General features: G+C 33.1%; 2 protein-coding genes across 2 annotated transcripts; one reads left to right on the forward strand and one right to left on the reverse strand.

The window, feature by feature from the left end:
• Nucleotides 1-563: 563 nt before the first annotated feature.
• On the reverse strand, nucleotides 564-2,519 carry CCOS01_16451 (separin; the record flags this gene model as incomplete). Its single annotated transcript, XM_060464587.1, has 5 exons — nucleotides 564-576; nucleotides 680-805; nucleotides 1,007-1,239; nucleotides 2,102-2,238; nucleotides 2,408-2,519. The coding sequence occupies 5 exons, from the start codon at nucleotides 2,517-2,519 to the stop codon at nucleotides 564-566; spliced, it is 621 nt and encodes a 206-aa protein (XP_060304903.1).
• A 19,964-nt stretch (nucleotides 2,520-22,483) lies between these two features.
• Nucleotides 22,484-23,649, forward strand: CCOS01_16452 (uncharacterized protein; the record flags this gene model as incomplete). Its single annotated transcript, XM_060464588.1, has 4 exons — nucleotides 22,484-22,551; nucleotides 22,625-22,723; nucleotides 23,092-23,266; nucleotides 23,446-23,649. The coding sequence occupies 4 exons, from the start codon at nucleotides 22,484-22,486 to the stop codon at nucleotides 23,647-23,649; spliced, it is 546 nt and encodes a 181-aa protein (XP_060304904.1).
• Nucleotides 23,650-23,735: the final 86 nt, after the last annotated feature.

Genomic DNA, 23,735 nt, shown 5'->3' on the forward strand with positions numbered 1-23,735 from the left:
AGAGTAGCAGCATGTGCTAGAACTGGAGTAGGAACATGGACTTCTTCACAAAGCACCTTAGATGACCAGGTGCAACCAGCACGGTGCCAAAGATAATGACCCACAACAGCGTGAGGTATCATGGAAAGGAGCACCCTGGACAGATATGATGCCTGTGAGTGATTGCCATGATTCGTGATGGCTAAGGTAATTACCTTGCACCAGCGGGGGCCGAGATGGACATTCGCAGCTCACTCACCTTACCCAACCTTGACAGCCAGCCTTCCTCGTACTTTACCTTACTGTTACTGGGATGACCGGTGGATCTGGGGAAGAAGATGAGGTGCCCATTAAGTGCCGCCGCTGTGCTGCAGCCGACTCTGACTTATCTTTAATCAGATAAGCAATAACCAATGACCCCATCCCTAAGCACCAACTCACTCATGGACATAACAGTGGTAGACAGGAACACCAATCTCATTTTATTCACACAGAGCGCTTGTACCAAGAAAAGTGAGCAACCAAGAAGAATGTGTAACAGTATCCTCCCTCCCGACGGATTCTCTTCCACCACTCCTCTTCGTTTACTCAAAGCACCTGGATAAGCTGTCAGGATCGGACAAGTCATCGTCTGCTGGTCGGGTAAGCTTCTGCAACCATGTTCCTTCAGCGCTGATTTTAAACTACAACTCCTACAGACCCGGATGCCTTGGTCTGTGACTTGAGGGCGACATTGATTATGTGCGCTGCCAGCGCGGCCTCCTCCTTCGGTGACAACTCCTCCTTCTTGCTCGTGGTCGTGGCCCCTCGCCCTATATCGGTTGCCCTGCCTCGTATTGTCGTCGTCGTTGGTTTCTTCTTTTGCGCTTTCAATTACGGTTTGGCCGCGGTGGGCAATGGCCTTGACCCAAGGTCAGTTGCTTTGGTGTCCAGGTCATGAGCCCTTGAATAGCCGCAAGGACCTCAAACGTGCCCAACCCGCTGGGCCTGGTGACATGCTCCAGCCAAGAGTCTGCAAAAGAGTTACTCGCCTTCCCTCGTGTTGTCGTTGCCACTTCCTCCTTTTGCGCTGTCGGCTGCGCTTCGGCCTCTGTCGCGAGAAGTTCTTTGAGTAGCACCGTGGTTGTTGATGTGCATGTTGATGATGACGACGACGATGATGATGATGATGATGATGGTGATGGTGATGATGGTGATGTTGATAATGATGGTGATGTTGATAATGATGGATTTTTTGACGTTGGTTCCATCCCGCAAGGGCTAAAGGGCGCCTACATCAGCTGTTGTTGATGTGCATGTTGCAATCGAGCACGACTTTGTGAGCACATCTTCGTCAGTACGACTAGCCAACAACTTGCACCGTGCAACAGGCGAAGCGGGCTGATGCAGAGAACATTACTCATCAACTTGCCGCTTTAAACTCTCTGGCAGCTCCATGGTCGTGGTATTTAATTCGGGCCGTTTCAAACGGGCCCTTCCACCCACTTACACCCAACAGAGGAATCGTGAGCTCTGCCCACCAACATCCTCTTTCAGCACACATACCCAGTTCAATACCACGATGATTGAGCTTCGTACCGACCAAAAGGCTTGCCCTACTGACTTATATACCGACACTAATCAGTACTTTAGTGCTAAGTCCGCCATCACAAAAGTCAGCCGATGTCACTTGATGGCAGGAGAGTCCGCAGTATTTAGCAAAGCGATGAGATAACGTACGAGGGAGTGAGACACAACTAGTTCGTTCCAGCTAGCTATCCTCCATCTAGTGATGTTTCTGCTAGCCTCTCGAGGTAGCTTGCGATGATGTCGATCGATTCCGGTCGACTATGCCGTTGAGAATAGTTCGAAACTGCTCTAGATAGCTCGTGATGGGCTCGAACGCGTAGAACGTCGTATCGTCGACCTTTGGTCCGGGTCAATTACTCCGTTAGATAGAATAACGAGGCGCTCGGTTAGCTACGATGTCGAGCAGCTTGGAGGTGCCTCCGGTGTGGGCTCTGAAGCAATGGAACCAATCATGGGCTGTTCTGCAATTGTTTGCACCCCGGTTGCAACGCTGTTATGTTCGCTTCGATTATCTCCTCAAGAAGTGTGGGAGTTGAGATCTCACTTGCCTTACGCTTTGGAGTAGTCTCACGACAGGCTCGGGCAAGTTGGATGTCATCTCGTCGACCGTGCCGTTGGGTGCGGTATCAAGCTGCTTAAGATAGCTCGCGATGAGCTCCATCCCATGGGATGTCGTCTCATTGCGTTGACCTTCGGTTCGGGTCGGTTATACCGTTAGGTATAATATTAAACCCCTCCGTTAGGGACAGTGTCGAGCCGCTCGAGTTAGCTTGCGATCTCTCTCGCTAATCCAGAGTGCCTCTGTCTATGTTGCTGCCGCCACCTCTGTCGTGTTGTTGACAACAGCCATTGACTCGACCGTGCTGCTCGAGAAGGCTCGTGATCGGTTCTATCACGCGGGACTTCGTCTCGCTGACCTTAGGCTTCTCGACAGGGTGCGGGACCTCTGTTCTGCGTCTTAATGTGGGCATCTTAGGGATGATGTGCTTGCGCGTGTGAGTTTTGATGAAGGAAGCAACACGATGATGATTGGCGATGGACCAGCTGCAAGTGTGGAAGCTTTCGCCAAGCAGGGAAAGGGACTTCCTAAGCACGTCCTCCAACAACAACGCAAACGAGCTGCTCCAAAATGCGCGGCTTGTGTGGTTTTCCGAATTCCAAGAAAAGGGAGGAAATCAGAGAATAATGGACGGCACTATACGGACTTGCGGTCCTGTGGTGGTCGAGTCGGAGATTATCGGCGCTGGTGTCATCCGCTCAATGGTTGCGAGAGGAATAAAGCGAGAAAAAAGAAGTTCGATGGTCCTCGGCGAGGCCCTCAATGAGCATGCCTGCCACGAAATTTACGGGCGCGCACACTGACGGTGTCAGACTCGGAGCAGTTGAGCGTCGGTGACATGTCTTGGCTGCATGTTCCCGAGTTGCGAAAACGACAACTAGCGGACAACGAATCTCCAAAGTCTTCGCGATTGTCAGTCGATTCATTCGTCCTCGAAATGCAGTCACGCAAATAGAAAAGGCTTGCCTCCGTTACGAATGCTGCAGTAGAAATACTGCAATACGAATACTGTGGTAGGAATACTGTAGTGAATGCCTGCCACGATCCTCAGTTAATTCATTCACACTAGAGGCGCAGACGAGAACGGTTTACCTCTCGGGATAAACCGCATTACACCGGCATTTATTCCAAACTGGGACTCATACACGATGGTCAGGACCTTGCATTGGAACAGGAAGAACGCCATATGCGTCTTACGCCACTTATTTGGCCGCATCGGGATTGGCGATGTGCCAGCTGCAGGTATGAGAGAGAGGTAGAGCGAGAAAAGAAGAAGTGAACATCAGCAGCGCAACTGTACGGTTGGCACGAAGGGTCAATAAAGTGGTGCGCAGTGCTGGGTATGGAGGTGGGAAGAGGAAGAATTGCGAAGAGGGGGAGTTGGGCGAAGTCAACGATTGTTCCAGAGGTGGTCCTCCAGAGAGTGTCCTCCAGAGGTTGTCTGTGAGTGGAAAGACCATTGGTGTGGCCCTGGCCTCCTTCCAGATTCACCGTTTCAGCCGACTGCCCAGAATCTTCCGTGGATGAGATGAACATCTAGCAGGAGCATGCCACAACCATCAGCTGGACTTTGTCAATTTCAAGCAGGAAAGAGCACAGTCAAAACTTTGAGCATCTTCAATCCGTAACGGTAGGAACGTACAGTACGTGGCCTAATCCCTGCCTCACTTCTCAAGCTACCTACATACTCAGGCAGGTACCCACCTTACGGAGTGCCTTGAGCGCCTGCCAAATGAGATGGATGACAACATCAAGTTCCTGTCATCTCTCATTTTGATAGGCAAGTACCTACCTCTTTTATCACTAAGGTAGGTACTATTATAATTACCTTACCTACCCGGGTTGGGGGGGGGTTTGAAAAGAGGTGGCCTATGGTATGTGCGTACCCCACAGTACCAATTTAGAACACTATATTAGTAAAATAGTCTAACTATATATAATATATTATATAATACTATTTAGTATATAATTAAAAGGGTAATAATATACCTCTAGTTATAGCGCTTATATAAGTTAAGTATAGTACTTTAAATAAGGTAATAGTACGTATATTTTAATTAATTTAATTACTTTAATAGGGTTTACATAATAATTATAATAATTAACTAATATTCTAAGTTAGTAGGGTAAAAGGATATTAGTAGTAGGTAAAAAAGGCCTATCCGTATAACGGCTATTAATATAGGTAATAATTATTAGACTATTTAGGAGATATATTTCGAAATATAGACCTTTTTATTATAGCGTTTACTATTTTTTATATTTATAATTAATATAAGTAGTTAAAAAATAGATATTTAAAGTAAATATATATATAGAAATTATTTATAATATAAAGTAATTAATATTATATAGGCCTCTATTCTTTTATTACCCCAATATTAAGGTATATATAATAATAACTAAGGGAAATTTTTTATAAGTTACTAAGAAATCCTTATATAATAATAAATACGCTATACGTAAAGTAAAGTATAAAATTTAACTAAGATACTAAATTATAAACGTAATTTTTTAATTATAAACCTCTATTATTAAATATTATTATTATTCTTTTTATTTTACTTAAGCTAACGAGGGGTTACGGCTCCTTTTTACTTAAGCTCGCGAGGCTATAGCTCCTTTTTAAACTATTATTACTATTACTAAGTACCTTCTTTAATATTAAGGTTAAATATATTAAGCTACTAAGTAATTTATTAATTAGTAAGATACGTAAAGTATATTTAAGTAAAAATTATATACTTATATTCTATACGAACTTAGCTATTATAACTAGGAAAACCTCTTATATATAAGTAAAATTAATAAGAATACCTTAGATAGTTAGAGCTTATTTATTATTAATAGTGATACTTTGTTAATACTAAGTAATAACCTTATTATATAGCTATATTTAAAGAGCTCGCTACTTAGTTTCGTACTTATTTTCCTAATTTATATTACGTAATAAGCTATAAAGGGGCGGCGGAGAGTTAGGGTAATATAAAAAGAGAACTTTAATTTTATAGCGTAGTAAAATAGCGTAAATAGGAGTATTATTAGCTATATTAAATAGGTAATTAGAGTTATAAAAAGAAAGAAGAATAAGTAAGGTAATTAAAACTTATTTTATAGTTTTAAATATTATTTTTAGGATAGATATCTTAATATTACTAATAGTACCGATATTAATACTATTTATATTAATAGTCTAACGGTTAAAGGCCTCTAAATATTTACTAGATCTCTTATTTTAATACTATTTAGCTTTATTTATATTCTTATTTTATATTTATTTATATTCTAAGAATATATTACTATTACTTTTTAATATAGTAAAAATGCGTCGAGTAGTAATATAATATATTTTAAAAGCTTTTAAACTAATATTTTTAATACTAATATTTTTAAGTACTATATATTAAACTAAAATCTCGCTCTTAGTAATAGATTTAGGAAATAGCGGGGCTTAGAGCGTATTTATTATTTATTAATAAATACTATTAATAAGTATAGTTAAAAGTTAATATTAAGTAATATTTAGTATATTTTAGTTTATTAGAAAGATAGATATTTAAGAATTTATAATTATAAGTAGTTAATAGAAATATTATTAATATACTAAAGTGTTATTTATAAAGTATACGTATTTACTAGTAGTAGATATATAGCTATACGTAGTAAGTAAAGTAAGTATATAAATAAGGATTATAATTTTACTTAATATATTTAGTAAAATTTAGTATATAACCGCGATACCCTTAACTTAGCGTATTAGCTATATTATTATAGGTATTAAAAATAAATAATTAGAAATTATTAATAAATTTATTTTATATATATTTATATAACTTTTATAATAAGCTAAGGTAAGTACTAATTATTTCTTATTTATTAGTATATCTTTTTTAAAATATAGTTTATTTAGATTAGAGATAATTTATTTTTAAGTAGCTTAATTTAAAATATAAATTCGTATTTTTAAATTAAATACTTAAAAAGAAATTAGACTTTAAATATCCTATTTTTATTAAATACTATTGTGGGCCTTAGTATCTAATATAGTGCCCCTAGTTTTACCTTTTTTCTTATTAAATCCCTTTTTATTAAGATTATTAAAGATATTATTAAGCTCTAGCGTTTTTTTTTAAACTATATTATGCTCTTTAGTAAGAGTATTTAGTACTTTAATAAGTTTAAGAAAAGCTTTAGTTATAGTTTTTAATTTAATTTTTAATATATATTAATATTTTAACTAATTATTTTTTTATTATAATACTAATTATTACTTATTATTATTATTATAATCTAAAAGAATTACGGCCTCGCTCTTTATTTTTAAACTTATATACTAAATTACTTTTTTAAGAGCTATAAATTTCTTACTCTTTTTTTTTATATTTTTAATAATTAGTTTACTAACCTTAGAGTTCGGTATATAGCTAGTACTTTATTTATTAATATTAAGTAGTTTTGGGTATAATTAAATAAATATATTCTTTTTATTAATAATACCTCTTTTTTTAAAAATAAAGAACCCGAAGCTATATATAATCCGGTATTACTTTTTTATTATAAGGGCCTAGGTATTACCTCCGTTCTTAATTTATTTATTTATATATACCCTAAGTTACTTAGGGAATTTATTTTTATTTCTATATATTAAAAAGGAGCTAATAAAAAGTAATTTACTATATTACTCTATATCTAGGCTATTTTTATTTATACTTTTGAGCGTTTTAAAAAAAAGTATAGTAACTTAGTATTTTAAAAAGTAAAGTTATTACTTAAATCTTAGGGATAAATAGTATAAGTATAAAAGACGTAATAAAAGAGGACTTATTAATTATATTATTAAACTTAAAATATTTTTATATAGTAAAAGTTTTTTAAAGTAAGCGTAGTTATTAAAGTTAGAATAAGAGGGCTATAAAAGTAAAAAATAGAGGGTAATATTAGGCTAGTATAATAAGTACTATAAATATTTAAATTAAAAAATTAGTAAAGTATATAAAATAAAAAGTAAGGATTATTATTTAAATTTTAATTTTAAAATTATAAAATATGCTTAATATATAAGTATAAAAAGAAGATTTAATATTTAAAGTTAATAGTAAAGAGATATAGATATAATATATACGAATAGAAGAGAAGTTAAGGTTAAAGATAATAAAAGGGTAGAAATTATAGATATTTATTATAAAAAAAGAGTATGCGGCTAAGGTTAAAAAAGAAGGTATATTTTAAAATTATAGTTAACTGATTATTAATATACTTTAGAATATAATAGTAGGAATACCCTTATTTAAATTTATTAAAAGGATTAGTAAAATTATTATTTTAGGACTTACTTATTCCTATATACTCGAAATCCTTTATAATTCTTATTAGTAATAAATAAGTTTATATTTATTCTGTTTTTTTAATTTAATAATTTTTATTTAAAAGCTTACGTAGCTACGATGTTTTTTTATGTTTTAATTAATATTTTAAAATAATAAATAAATCGTTTAGGCAAAAGTTATATATTTTTTACTTTAATTTCGCTCTATTTTCGGCCCTTTTTTCTATTTAATAATTAATATTTATACTCTTATAATTTCTCTTTTTTTAACTTCTCCTTTTTTAACTTTTCTTTTTTTAACTTTTCTTTTTTTAACCTCTCCTAATATTATAATTTATATTAATAAATATATAAGAAATATAATAAATAATATTTCGGATTTATAATAGCTAAGAGTTTAGTAATATTTCTAAGTATAAGTTCGACTTATTTTTATAAAACTTAGTATTAGCTCCGAGGGTAGAGTATTAAAGAGCGTAGGGGCCTAAGTTACTTTAACTAGTTTAGTAAAAATAGGGTAATATTAAAAGTTAATAAAATATAGCGGAATATATTAATAAAAAGTCTATTTAAAACTAAATAAGGCTATAAGATTATTAATAATATTATATTATTATAAGTAAAATTAAGTATAGTAATATTAATATTTAGGGCTAGAGATAAACTACTTAGTTAGTTAGTGTTTAAAATAAATATTAAATACTAATAATATAAAATAATAATAGTTATATCTTAGTTAGTAAAACTATAAGCTTAGATAAGGTTACGTAAGGAGTAATATATTTTAAAATAAATTAGTTTTTAAGCTTATATTTAAAAGCGTAGTTAATAATACTCTCGGGTTACTAAGTAAAATCGTATAAATCTAGTAAGATAAGTTATTAAGGGATAAGTTTAATAAAGTATTATAGTAGTACTAGTAAAATAAGAAAGTAATTATAATTAAGAGGTATTATATAATATATTTAAAGTAAGGGAAAGGTAAAATTAAATAAAGAAATTAATTATAATATTATAAAAGGTTATAAACCTTTTAATATAAGTACGCTATTAGTATTTTTTATAAGTTTCTTTTTATAATTTTATATTATACTTAATAAAGTAAATTTTATTTAAAATAGTAGTTAGTAAAGCTAGAAAAAGAATATAGAGTGCTATTAGTATACTTTATTTTATTAAAATTAGTAAACTATGTTATTACGTCGTGTTACGTTATATTACTTTTTAAATAAATAAACCCTTATTAAAAAAAAAAAGAAGCTTTTTTATATTATATAAACTGCGTAATTTATAAACTATAGCCTATTACTTACTATTTTAGGAGAGTAGTATTATTAATAGGGGGCATAAGGCTATAGATATTATAGAATTTTTTATTAAGCTTTAGAAAGTTTATATTTTTATTTATAGTAAAAAGGTTTTTTAAGGGCTTTTCTTTTTTATTATTATAATAGCTTAGGGCTTTTTAATAAGCCCCGTTATACTCTTTGGGCAGATCCTAAAGAATCGCTTTTACTTTACTATTTTATCCTACTACTTTAGTATCTAAGTTTTATTAAGTTTATAATAGCTAACTATTTTACTTTTTTTATACTTTATTTAATATATTTATATTTAGTAAATAGTAATATATATCTCTATATAAATTATAATAAGATATTAAACTTAAGAAGGAAGTTTTATATAGATATTAATAATATATACTATATACTTATACCCGGACCTTTATAAAAGACTAATTAATATTAATATAGTTTTTAATAAAATAAAATAGGGTTTTAAATTCTTTAGGTTTTTAATTATTATAGATAGTATTTTAGATTAAGGAGACGTTTATTTTCGTTTTTATTCTATAAGTATTAGTTTTAATAAGTTAGGTAATATGGATCTAGTAAAAGTTAATAAGAAAATATTAAATAAGTAGTAAGGCGAACTTATAATAAGTTACGTAATAGTTTAAGATTTTTATAAGTTAGTATTTATATTAAACTTCTTAATTATAAGGCTTTAGAGCTAAACTTTTAAAACTTAATCGTTTACTAAGTAAAGGTAATATTTAATTAATAGTTTATTAAGTAACTTATTTAGATATATAAAGTATAATTTGCGTAAAGCGAGTTTAAATTTGCGTATTAAGGGACGAAGGTCTTTTTATTATTATAAAGAAGTTTTTATAATAAATTAATACTTTTATTAAATAGTTTTAAATTCCTTATTCTCTTTTTAAAGTAGTAAAAATAAGTTAGATAGTAGTTCTTAAAATAAAATATTAAAAAGACTTATTATAACTTTATTAAGTTATATAGTAAATAAGTTAGGCGTTTTTTTATTATTATTTTAATTTATATAATTAGACTTACTCTCTTTACCCTAGCTAATATTAATAGATATTAGAATACTATTTTAGGATATATTTTAAAAAGAGTTCTAAGTACTTATTACGTTTACTATTATAATAAACTATATATAGGTTTAAGAACGGAGTATGTTTAAGAAGGGCGTTTAGTAAAAATAAAAAGCGCGTTTAGTAAAAGTAAGATATATTAGAGGTAATAATAAGATATATAAAAAAAGTAGTTTTTATTAAAATTAAAGATTAGGTTTTAAAAGAAAGATATATAATAAGTATAATAAAAAAAAACTAGTTATAGTAAAAATAGAAAATAGTTAGTAATAGATAATATATAAGAAGAAATAGGAAAGAAGGGCGTAAGTCTAGATTTAGAATTAGAAAAAAGAGGTATTAAAATAAGGCTATTATAAAATTATAAGTTATAATTATAAAAAAATGATATTAGAGATAGAAATAAGGTAAGTTAGAGAAAAAGAAGCTATAGGGGTTAAATTATTAAAAAAAAGTAAGTATAGTAATTATAGTAAGTCCGTTTAGTAATCGACCGTAGGGGCCTTTATATATTAACTTACTTAAATAAGACCCTAATTTACTATAGCTAATTTATTATAAATATCTTATTATTACTAACTTATTATTACTAACTTATTATAGTTAATAGCTATAAGAAACGGTAGATATATAATACGGTAACTACTTAAAAGCTTACTAGAGCTTTTTTAAAAAAAGTAATATAAACTTATTATAGTACTAAACTTCGATAATTCTATTATATTTAATAAAAAAGAGCCCGAGGTAATAGTACGAGTTATAATAGTAATTAAAAAATAAAAAAACTAAAACGATTTTAATATAGATTATAGTTTTAAATAGAATAAGAGCCCCGATACTAATAAAGATTAACTTATAAAAATCTTAGCCCTCGATACTATTAATAATACTTTAAATAATATAATAGCTATAATTAATAAATAAGATATAGCGATATTTCCTAGGGAAAATAAAGAATAATAGATTACTAAAAATAATAATAAAATCTTTTTTATTTCTATAGTTCTAAACGGAGATATAAGAAATAGTAACGAAGAGCTAAAATATTTTTATAAACCTAATTATTTTATTAATATTAATATAGTATTAGATTTTTTAAATATTAATATTATTAGTATTAGTATTTTAATTATTTTTAAGAACGAGTAACGCTCTTTATTATTAAACTTAATTAAAGAGGTTTTTAATATTTTCAAAGCTTTTATTATAAGCCTAATATATTTTAAACTTATAGTATAGTTTATAAAGGCTAAGGTATTTTATTTAATTTAGTTATTACTCGTTAATATTTTATATACGTTTTTAAAAAACGAGCTTTAATAGAGTTTTAAAAAATAAGGATATTATTATAAGAAATTTTTATTTTTAAATACTATTTATTAAGTTAAGAAAGAGGGAAATAGAGCTTAATACCTCTAAGTTACCGTTTTAAGTATTATATACTAAAAAGATACTTTATTTTAATATAAAAAGTATATTTATAACCCTTCTTAGCTCGAAAAGTCTTATTAATTTTATATATAAAAATATAGCTTATTATCATTTTAATAATAAGGAGCTATAAGAAGTACTAATTTAAGGCGAATTTCTATAAATAACTTTAGGAAATTATTTATATTATTTAATAGGCCTACCTATTTTCCTTTTTAACTTTATTTATTATTATTATTATAATAATTATTATATTATAGCCCCTTAGTACTATATAAGTAGAGTTATTTAGTATAGCTTAGATTATTTATTAAAAGCTATAAAAATCTAAATAATTAATACTAAGACGGTCTTTATTAAGCCTCTTTTTTAGATTAATACCTTTATTTAAGACTTCTAAAACCGTTTTATAAATTTACTTAAGCTCGCCCTATTCTAAGATTTTTAAAAAGAGCTTATCCTATTTAAAAATTAATTAGTTAAACTCCTAGTTAATTATATTATTAATAAATACGAAGTTTTTCTTTTTTATAATTATAATCCTAAAAAAGTAGAGACTTATTAACTTAATTCGATATTACCCTACGTTATATACTATATCCTTAATAATAAGATTTTTATACTAAGGGTTTTAATAATTTTGAACTTATATAAAGGAAAGCTCGAGCTACGAATATATAAAAAGTAATAGTTTACTAATAACTTTAACTATAAAAATATTTACTCTTTACTATATAAGCCTTTTTACGACGCTTTCGGAGCTTATTATAATATATATTAATTACTATTAGGCTTTTATATTTTACTAACGTAGTAACTTAATAAAATTAACTTATAGCATTATAATATTTTATTAATTATACTCGTACTATATAAATTAAGTTAAGCTAACGTTTTAGGGAGCCTTTTTTATTTAATAAAGTTAGATATAGGCTACTTATTTTTAGTAAGTAGAGTATTAAAGTTCGTTTATACTTTTCCCCTCTATTTCCTAAGTAATATAGTTTAGTAATAGGACCTTTATAAATATTTTAAATATTAAGTTACTTTCCCTTATTAGTAATATATAATTTAAAAAGCTAACTAAAATAACTTATTTTTTAATATTATTAATAAAGGCCGATATTATTATTATATACGGAGCGTTTATAAAAATATAGAGGGTTTACGTTAAGTAACATAGTAAAAAAAGGCTTTTTAAATAGTCGGCCTAATAAAAAATAATTTAGTTATAATAGTAGTTAAATTTTTTATATTAGCGCTCAATACCTTTTATATAAGACTTTTTAACGCTACGTATTTAAAACTTACTTTTTTAATAAAATATATTTAGAAAATATTTATATATTATATTATCTTCTTTAAATATTATATTAATTATTTCTAAGAGTTTTAAAAAATTGTTATATTATTAGGATTTAAAAGAATCTAATTTTTTTTAATATATTTTAATTCTTAGTATATTATAGAAGCGGGGATAGTATTGATTTTAGTCTTTATAGTTCTATATTATTAGCTTTAACTAATTTATATTAACCCTCGGTTCTTAATAGTTTTTAAAAAAGAGGCTCTAAAGTACTTACTAAACCTCCCCCCTAACTTCGATATTACTAAAATTATTATTAGTATATTTTAAAATATTGCGCTATTTAATTTATAAATATATAGTCATTACCCTCTTTTACTTAATTATTAAAAGTTTTTTTAAGTTATATTAATTAAAAAGAAGTTAATTTAATTCCTTTTTTAATACTATATAATAATATTAATATCCTAAGGCCTAAAAAATAAACGCCTTAATTTAAATAAGTAGAAATATACTATTTTAATAAATAATAATAATTAGTAAATAAAAGTTAGAAACTTACTAAATAATATTAATAATATTAATAGGATAATTAATTTCTCTATAGCTAACAAAGAGGATTTAAATCCTAAGAAGTTAAAAGGAAAAAATAAGGCGCTCGTATATTATAAAATAAAGGGACTACTTAATATATACATAGGGCTCTATTTATAAAAAATATTTTAGAAATATAGCTTTTATTAATACGTATTTATTTTATTTAGAGTAGATAAGTATAAGTATTAGTATATTTTTTATATTTAAAATTATATAATACTAACTCTATATTTCTAGAAAATATAAGGGTAATATTTTAAATATTAATTATTACGAAGTAGTATTAACCTTTATATAGCGCGAGAGGTTATATAAAAGTATTTTTTATAAATTAACTAGCTTATATAAATATACTTACGTTAATACTTATACTATATTTATAATCCTACGATATAATTACTTAAAATTAATAATACGTATTAAAAATAAAATACTTATTAATATATTCGGGGAGGACAATGCTCTAGAATTATTTAATAAAAAAATAGTCCTTGTCTAAGACCTAGAATATTAATACCCTCGCTTTTTTTTTATCTTTAAGTAAGTATACGTTTCTAGTTATAATAATAATTTTTTATATATTATATTTCCTAAACGATTAGAGCGTAATTATATATTTATAACCTTTTTTAGTATAATATACTAGTTTAATTATAAAATAAATAATATTTTACTTAAACAGAGTAATATACTTAAATAATATAAGCGGCTTATTTTTATTACTAAGTAAGTAGGCTCTCTAATTTCTATTTTAAAAAGAACTACTATTTTATTTTTTTTATTTAATTAGTACTAATATAAACGTATATTTTAACGTTAGTAATTTTATTTAAGTACGTAAAAACGACTTTATTAAAATCGATAGTATTTTTATATATAGAATCTTAATAAATTATTAAATATTTTTAGTAGTTTTAGTAGTAAGTAGTTTCTTTAATAACTATGATATTAATAAGGTTTTTAAATATTTAATTTATAATTTAATAAATTAGTAGATTATTATTAGGTTATTAACAGTACTTTTATAGAGAGAGTAAATTATTAAACGGAAAAATAAGATATTACTTTACGTATTATATAATATTTTTATAATCTAATTTTTACTAATTAAGGTATAACTAAGGTACGGTAGATATAAAATTATTAAATTTTATTATAATTATAAAATATTAATTAAAGCCTTATAACTTAAAATAAATATAATAGGCCTAGTATAATTAAGAGACTTATTATCGGAATAAAGAGTTATTAGTAATTAGTTAGGGTAATCTTATATAACTTTACTAAATTAATATTTATAGAGTACGTAGTTAGAATAGGATAGGAGGATTTTATAAGTTAAAATAGAATTTAGAAATTAGAGAGAGAGGTATATTATTTTTTATAGTATAATAAAATCCTAATATACTACTTAGGATTTTTAAATAAAGTCTTTTCCTCTTTTATTATATAAATAGAGTAGTAGTTAATTACTATAGGACCTAAGGGTATTTAAAATCTAGTTTAGTTATATTTACTAAGCTAATATATTCGAAACTATGTATTATATCTAGACTTAAGTAGAAAAGAGAACTTTATAGTAACTTTTTAAAGCTAATTAGAGAAGTAATAACGTTTTTAATATATAATTCTATTTTTATTAACTTAGTAAATATTAGATACTAAGCTTTTAATATAATAAAAATAGTAACTTAGTAAAATAAGAGGAATAGGGGCTAGGTATAGTTAGAGTATATAATATAATTACGACCTAAAGTTAGTAAAATAAGGGTTAGTAGCCGGCGTTAATTATAGTACTATTTTAATATATAAGAAATTTTTTTTTATTATTAAAAAAAAAACCCCTATTACTTATATTCGTATATTATATTTTAATAAGCTACTTTAATTTTATATATTAAGTTTATAGTTACTTAGTTATAAAAAGTATAGAATAAGAATATTAAATTAAAAATAACCTTAGTTAGCTAAGTTATATTTTATTTACGGGCTTGGTTTTATTTATATTTAATATATAACCGATATTAGTTTTTTTTTATAGCTTTTCATAGCCTCTTATAGTGCGCTAATAAGTTACGTTACTTACGTATATTAAACTTCAATCTTACCCCGTACTACTTTAAATCTTTATTATATTTAGCTTTTATAATTATTACCTATAATTAACAGTTAAGTTTATTAATATTCGGTCTAGGAATTAAGTTTATACTTTATATTAAATAGATATACTAACTAAACTTATAGATATAGTTATTTTAAAAATCTAAAGTTTACCTAAGTTTAAAACGTATATCTATTTTAAATTAATTATACTACTAATTATTATATTTTATAGCTTAATAAAAGCGTTTTATTAATTTATTTAAGCCTCGTTATACGATACTTTTACTAGCCCTTAGTTTAGGAGTCCGTTAGTAAGTACTAGCTCCTCTATATATAAATTTTACTAACTACTATTAATAATACTTTTTCTAATCTTATATAGTATTTAACTAAGGTAGAGTTAACTAAAAAGAAAATATCCTTTACTTAACGGGTTCTTTAAAAGTATTCCTTATTAACGTATACATTTTTTAATAATATTTATCTAGCTATTCGTATTATATATAATAATATATTTTTATTTTATTATTCTATTTATAATAAGTTTAGTATATAAGAAGTTTATTTAGTTCTTAATTTTATAATTAGAGGTTATTAATTACTAATTTTACTAGGCTACTTTTTTATTACTTTTAAAAAAAGCTCTTTTTATACTTACTATTTATTTAGGGTATATTAATATTAAATATTTCATAGTTTTAAAGTATTAATATCGTTATTAATAAATATTAATCCGGGCTAAATATATTAAGTACGCTATCCTTAACCGAATTTTATTAATAATTTTAGCTAATATTTTTAATAAACTGTTTTTTAGATACTTATTTATTATATACTCTCGTAATATAGTTTTTTTACTATAGATAAGGGTATATTATAAGTTAATAGTCCCTTAGAAATATTTTATATTAACTATTTACTTATTAAAATTACTTTATTTACTAAGGCCCGAGCTAGTTATAAAAGCTATAAAGTAAGTTACTTCTTTTACTAATTTAGGATATCGTATTAATAATTTATTACATAGTATAATTATTATTACGTCGATTCTATTACTACTTAGTTAATATTAAAATAGTCTAGCGATTCGGTACCTCGCTTTATTATTAATTGTATAATTTAGGTATAAAAAAATTAGAATTATTATATAATTATTAAAAATTATAATACGAAGTAAATAAGTATTTAGGGTATTTTACGAGATATAGTAATAAGGAGTAATAATAAGGAGTAGTAATAAGGAGTAGTAATAAAGAGTAATAAATAAAGTAGTAAGTAGTAATAGCAATAAGAATTAATTATATTAAAATGTAATTAATAGTAGTATAATAATAGTATTTATAAATATAAGAATAAATCGAGCCTTAAGCTACCTAGTAAATATTAGTATAGTAATCTACTTAGTAAATATTAGTATAGTAATAATTATAGTAAGTATATTATTATAGTATTATATATAATACTATATTATATATAATACTATATTATATATAATACTATATTATATATAATACTATATTACGTATAATATAATACTACGTATAGTATAATATTACGTAAAGAATACGATATTATACTAATATCGTAATATTAATAATAAATAAGTACTATTCTAAAAGTAGTAATAAATACTAAATATTTAGATATAGTAAGTATAGGCTGCTAATAAATAAGGCTAATTAAATAGAAGCTATAATGCGGGCCCATAGCCCTTTTTACCCCACCCTATTTTTTTTAATAATACGGGTATAATTTAAATATAAGTATATATATATTAATTACGCTATATTAATATAGAGGTACTTAGAATAGTATACCTAGTATAGTAATATTACTATATATACCCGTATTTTTTACTTATTAAGTTTATTATTAAACCGCTATTTTTACTAGTTAATATTTATTTTACTTAATATAGTAGTATATAAAACACTATTTACATATAGTAGTGTAAACTTAGCGTTACCTAATATACTACTATGCTAATATAATATTATACCTCTTTTAAAAACCCCCCCCAGCTCGCATAGGTAACCTGGAAGGTACGGGCTGCTAATTATATCTCCCGGGCATGACACTCCCGCCCCCGCCCCCTTTGAGGCTTCCCTAAGGCAGATCAGGCACCGTGCAATCGGAGTCTGAACTGCGCCTCGGCTCCTCCTGAGTGAATCGGATGACAGAACAGCCAGAAAGCCATGACCATACGGCAAACACGAACGACCGTCCTTCGGCTACGTACGCACACCCCGCGGATAATACGACACTCTACCCTTTCCATCAACATATTTCTCGTATACGTAAAAGGATACACTCTTTCTGCAGGAACCTCAAGATACTTGTTCTGGTGATAAAAGTGGTGGAAGTGCCTTTTGAATGTGTTGAGCGGAATCGACTTTGTATCTCATCGTGCCTGCTCACCTCTGTTTGCCTCTGGTTGCCTCTGCGTGCCTCGGCGTGCCGCGGGCAGTTTGCTATTTTCCTATGTACAGGCCGTCTTCCGCCTTGGTTCCTTCTCCATTAATTCCCAGCATCTTGACTCCACAAAGGACCCACTTCTGTTCAGGATTGGTCCTTCCCGCCCCTCTTCTGATGTCAGCGGCAGCTTAGGTAAGCACCATCTCAGGACAAGACTACTCCCTGAGAATCATGATGGGATTTATTGCCCATGAGGTCACTTCAGCTTTGGCGAGTTGCTTAAACACTCGCGTGGAGCTTGAAGCATCGATAAATGTGCCTGCCATGCTTTAAGTACGCAGCAGCATAAAGTGGCGCCACCATGACATTGAGGCAACACATGAGGCGGCGTGTTTGGCTTTTGCATCGTCCCCGCGAGAAAGTCCTCTCCGCTAGTCCCCGAATAACCAGTTAGCCTCTCGTAGACCATGAGGCCTGGGAACTTTCATTCAGGACGGAGTATGTGATGTGTTTGACGATTATAAGCAGGTGAAGGGAAGCGAACGACTGGTCTTGATGTCCACAGGCAATCTGCCCACATCCAGGGCTTAGAAGCCACATCTCTTGGAGCAAGAAGTAAACAACCGTGATTGCAGAAGCGACGAGATCGCCGGAGGCTTACCTTCTCGACAAGACTCGCCAGGACATTGCTCTGAGCTCGCTAGGAGTCTTATCTTAGGCTTCGATACATAAAAGTCTCAAGTCCCAACCGGTTCGGTGAGAGTGGGAAAGATTGCGGATCCAGTGGGGGATAAAAGGAGGTGGAAGCTCTATGTGTCTATTCCCCGTCTTTCCCCAAGTTCGATGCATACACCTTTGAAGTGCTGCCAGGCCATCGGAGAACACAGAAAAAGTCGCTTGGAGTCCACTCGAAGACATTGATGGTCTTATACTGTGGTCTCGAGCGATCTCAGAGACGCCGAAGGCGCTAGACGCTAACGTCACGCCTGCATGCAGCAAAGTTGAGAATTGGTTGAGTGTGTTTGATGGGTGACAATCGAGGGCAATGGCAGAAAGTCTAGAACCGGAGAATTGACCGAGCTTATCCCAGCGCAAGGTTGAGCTATTATCCACTCACCTCTAAGCGACCGCAACGAATAACAGTAATTATTCTCGCTTTTCTCAAGAACCGAAATCAATTCGTTGAGCTGCCACAAGTTGGAAGGCCCGAAACAGAAATGGCAACAAATTTGTGGATATCAGCTACAGAACAGACCCGATGGCAAGGGATTTTGCCCAGGCTGCTGAAAGTGACGATGGCATGATGGATGCACAAGAAGAAGACCACAAGGCTGTCTGGCCTTTAGTCATGGCTGAATATGTTCAGGAAATACCTTTTCGAACATGAAGAAACGGAGATTCATCAAAAAGGTAAGCCGAGCAGGCGCGCAGACGCGGTTAGATTGGAAAAACAAAGCAACAACTCAAGGATCGGGATGGTGACATGAGTAATTGGAAGCAAAATGAAGCAACTCGGTTGGAACAAATCGACAATATTACGTTGGACCTATGGTACCATAAGCAGTTAGATGACGGCCTCATAGCGGATTAGAACTGAGGTACGGAAGGGACTACTAATTTGGAAAAGTGCATAGAAGCCGACGGTCACTCTCACGGCAGACTGGATAGCAGCTTCCAGTAGCTTGCTGATTGCTTGGATGCATCCTTGGAAGGGTAGACAAGATTGCAGGCCCGAACAAAGGCACACACTGAGGGAGTTGACTTCGCCAATGATGCAAAACCACTATATACACCGTCACTAGGTGAGTCAAAGAATGAGTCTAAAGGTTAAATACAAAGCTCAAGAATCTGGACAGCTTAGCAAAAGAGTCAAAACCATACTTGTTGCATAGAAAGACCGGGCGGCTCAAGCCGATATCGCGGCGAAAGAACAGACAAGGCTGGTCGATGGTCTCAAATATTTGCATTCCCGGCTGGAAACCTATGAGACGCAGAGAAGGAATGCCATGGAGAATAGAAGCAAATTCGAGAGGCAGCTCAAGCGGACATCAAAAGCTCAAATCTTAACATTGAGCAGCTCCGAATCACGGCATCAAAACGGAAATCAAGAGGCGGACAGCAATGTGACGTACGAGAAAGCCACACTGGCTTGGACGGCTAGAGAAGGCTGAATGTTGACCTTACGAACTTCCTGGCCTGACCCGCCGAACCACCAGCCGGAGGACGAACACGGCAAGGAGGAAAAGGGTAGTTGAGACAATAAATCGCTCAGCTCGAGGCCATGTAAAGGACAAGAGAAGAAAGGGATGGCATGCCCAGAGCGAGGCAAACCCAAACGATCAAGCGGTCTGACAGCAAAGCTCGCAGGCAAAGTGCCGAAGGAAAAGCTCTCTACCCATAAGCATAGCCTGTATCAAGGCTTCAAAAATGAAACCGGTGATTTGAAACCAGCTCACTCAAATGCCATGTACTGGCGTCTACCCAGGAATCAACCGAGGTGGCAGCCAGCAAGGCCTTGCCGAACAACAACAAGAACAAGAACGGCAGACAGCTTTGGGCAGCAAAGCTTTCTGTTGGAATAGAAATATGCGAGAACGTACCTCCAGACACATTCTGAGCTTGACAAGGAAGATACTATATTTGATCATGTTCGCCTTCAATCAGAACGGTGGTCTTCTTACCCACTGGCCGGGAGCGGCATCAGTCCAGACATTCTGTCCAGCAAGAACGACTCATGTACGTCGAGATCCATTCCGAAAAGAGAATGGTTTCTCAGGAAGGTTGGGATAGAAAACACACAGATGTGCTACGGGCTACAGCCAGCCACTCTGAAGCAAGCTCAGAGAATGAGCGACTTCCATCAAAACTTTACCAAGGTTGGTGAAGCAGAATTTGAAGGTCATGCTGAAGGATCATCTGCCATCTCTGCCTGTCCAAAAGAGAGAGATGACTTGGAACAAATATCAAAGCCGCTCTGAGGTCACCTGTCAGGATTGATGCAGATTGCGCGGAGAATAGGGCAACAAAGAATAAGTCAGAATAGGCCTTAGATGTGAAAACACTGAGATAAACACTGGAAGACTCAGGTAATAGATGGAAGATACTGGTAGATGGTACCGGGACAAGTACCCCACGGCTGACGTCACTGAGCATAGGAATCAGAACGCGGAAACTGATGATAATATGGGGCGAGGTGAGAAATAAGTCCCGCTTCTCCACAGGGCACTTGAGGGAGAGAAACGTCGCCAGCCAGAGCTCGACGACAGGCGGGCAGTTGAGGCGAGTGCGGACTGTATCAATATCCCGGGGGAAACGGCAGCAAGTGCAAGGAGCCTGGCAAACTGGACAACACGATGGTGGCGTCAAGGATGCCTTCAAATGTAAGCCTAACACTCAAGACCATGAACGAGAGACGGCCGCAAGAATGGCTCAAGTCCAAAAAGTCCCTTTTGTGGGCTCCCATGGCAAGCTTCTCAGACTCGGTCTTGATGAGGTCGTGGCGTTGGATTAAGACGTTCTGATCGGCCGTCTTAAGTCGTCCTGACAAACAATAAAACCGAAAGACCTCGACCATCGAGTCTATGCATTGCCAGCTTAGCTATCGCCACCAATGACAGGTGGAGAGTCGCATAGATCAATTGGGCAAGCGACAACTTCACGAAATTCAGCAGATTTGTGGATTCGGGCTGGCACATATCGTAAAAGCGGTTTCATTGTTATCGTGGGGCCCAAACTTGGTCGCGGGGGAGGGAGGCCGCGGCCGCATGTGTTTGTATCTGGATGATGTTGTTTGTTAAAAGTTATTCAGTCTTTCCGGGAAGAATTGGGAGGGACAACTCAAGCTTTCTCTGGCTGCTGTGGAACCACCTTCTTCCTTCACCGTCCATCGCAGCTGGGCATTCCGCTTTCCACGTTCCCGCATCCCCTCGCCCCCTTCCTTTTCCTCCCAATTCGCAGTGCTTTCTACTTCTGGAAAAAAAGTCGCTGAGGCTTTCTATTGTCATACACGTCAGTAGTGCACCCGCACGATTGGCAAGAAGGGTCAAACAAGTGGTGTTTCTTACTATGTTTGGAGGTGGAAGGAGGAGGAAGTGGGCAGAACCTGCGGTTCTTCAGAAGTGGCGTGTAAGTGGAAGGTATGGTCCTGACCGCCTTCCAAGTCCACCTTTCCTGCCAACTGATCAGAGATACAACACTTCCCCCCATATTCACTCGTCAACCTCATCGTCGCAGTCATCATACCTGAATACGTCAAAGACATCATTGCCGAGTCCCAATGCCACCGATGCCGATCCTTAAAGCGTCGCCGGTGACAGGTGAAGGAACCTCCCAGACACAACCAAGCACCGCATCTGGGAACTCAACGACACCTACACCGAGTACTTCCAAAACGGACGCTCAGCCTCTGTCACAAACCACAGCTCTTTGGCTTCGTGTCCTCCCATACTTCAATCTCTTTGTCACAAGAGACCCAAAGAAAAGCTCCTGAGGTTGAAGGGCGAATCCTGTAGCCGTCTCTGGCTTGGTTTTGGACTCTGTAGGTGTCCCGCTCTGCTCTTGGCTCTTATCAATCCCCTAAAAGCTGCCAGCGGGACTCCACGCATCTGATCCGACCTCATCCCTATCCCATGCGCAGCGGCCATACGCTCCTCCGACTCTCTTTATCTACCTTGCGGTCTCTGTGAGGCCTGCACCGCAGCTCTCAATCGCCACTTCCGATGGCGAAAGCCCGCAAACACTTCGGCCTTACGCCAAACCGACAACTTTTCACCGGCTGGTTTTCTACCAACCACAATGGTCAAAGCCGTCGAACCAATGGTGTTTTTCGCAGCAGCGTCCGCAGCAGCCTCAAGCTGGTCCTTGTACGTGCCATGTAATGTGTCACTCTTGTCGAGGAGCCGAGGAAACTGACAATATAGCTCTTCTCCGTCTCAGCAACAGCGAGATCATGGTCTACAGCAATCAGCGGGGTGCCGCTGCTGCTGCTGCTGGTAGTGGTACTACCGCTGGCCAGAGCAGCCTTCAGAACCGCATGTGCCCCAGCATGCGTACTTCCTTGGCATTCTCCTCGAAATGTACAACCTGAAAACCTCTGACAAGGCTGTGCTCCCTCGACGCATTTGCATGATCAGCAAGAAGGCCTAGCCCTTACATTTCAGGCCAAAGTAATGATCAACAGCAATACACCAAGGGCCTTGTATGAAGTACGCTACTCTTGTTCGGTTCTTTCCCGACTCAAAGCTAACAAAATTGAACACAGCATCGATGCCAAACTCATATGGCCATCCGATATGTCCCTCTTATTAGCAGCCTGCTTCATCCCAGCATCAGTCTGGTGCTGGCACGTGTACATATCATCCTATTCCACTTTCTTGTCCAGGAAGCTAACTCTGTGGTCACAGCCATGGCAGCGGTATCCTTGACCGCTCAGTTCCATCCCATCAACAACCCCCTTCATTGCAACAGCAGCAGCAGCCTAGCATCGACTCCTCTTCTCCTTTATCCGCACCACTTCGCATGGTTGCAGAGCAGTTCTCGAGCAAATCAACAACTCATCCCACACGAGATCTACGTTATGTACGATACCATCCGGCCGATCCTCAAAACGTTCTCCTTGCGGTATCAAATACACAAGGGCTCCAACGATGCCTCCTTCTCCTCCTTCGTCATCAGTCGCGTGACATGAAATACATGCCGACACAGTTGGGACGCGTCTCAATGATTTGTTGGCTCATTGAGGGCCTTGAATTCATCAGACTATCGAGACTGAAGGTGCATACGTCGCCGTGGACCTCGAGCTTATGGTGATGAGGGAAGGTCAGTCTGACTCGTATGATGACTTTGGTCATGACAACAACGCCAGACTTGTCGCCGAGAACACAGGGGCCGCTGCTAACGGACGTCCGAAGCACAAGAAGATCGGGCGGTTTACAGTTCACAGAGGATGGTCACGTAGCTGATCAATCCTTCTGCTTTGTACATCTTCGAATTACGCCCTTCAAGCAATGATACATGGACCACGTCTCCCAATAACCCTCGCCAGCAT

The sequence above is a fragment of the Colletotrichum costaricense genome (genome assembly GCF_030867565.1).
Source record: "Colletotrichum costaricense strain IMI 309622 chromosome Unknown Scaffold_30.1, whole genome shotgun sequence".
Classification (NCBI taxonomy): Eukaryota; Fungi; Ascomycota; class Sordariomycetes; order Glomerellales; family Glomerellaceae; genus Colletotrichum; species Colletotrichum costaricense.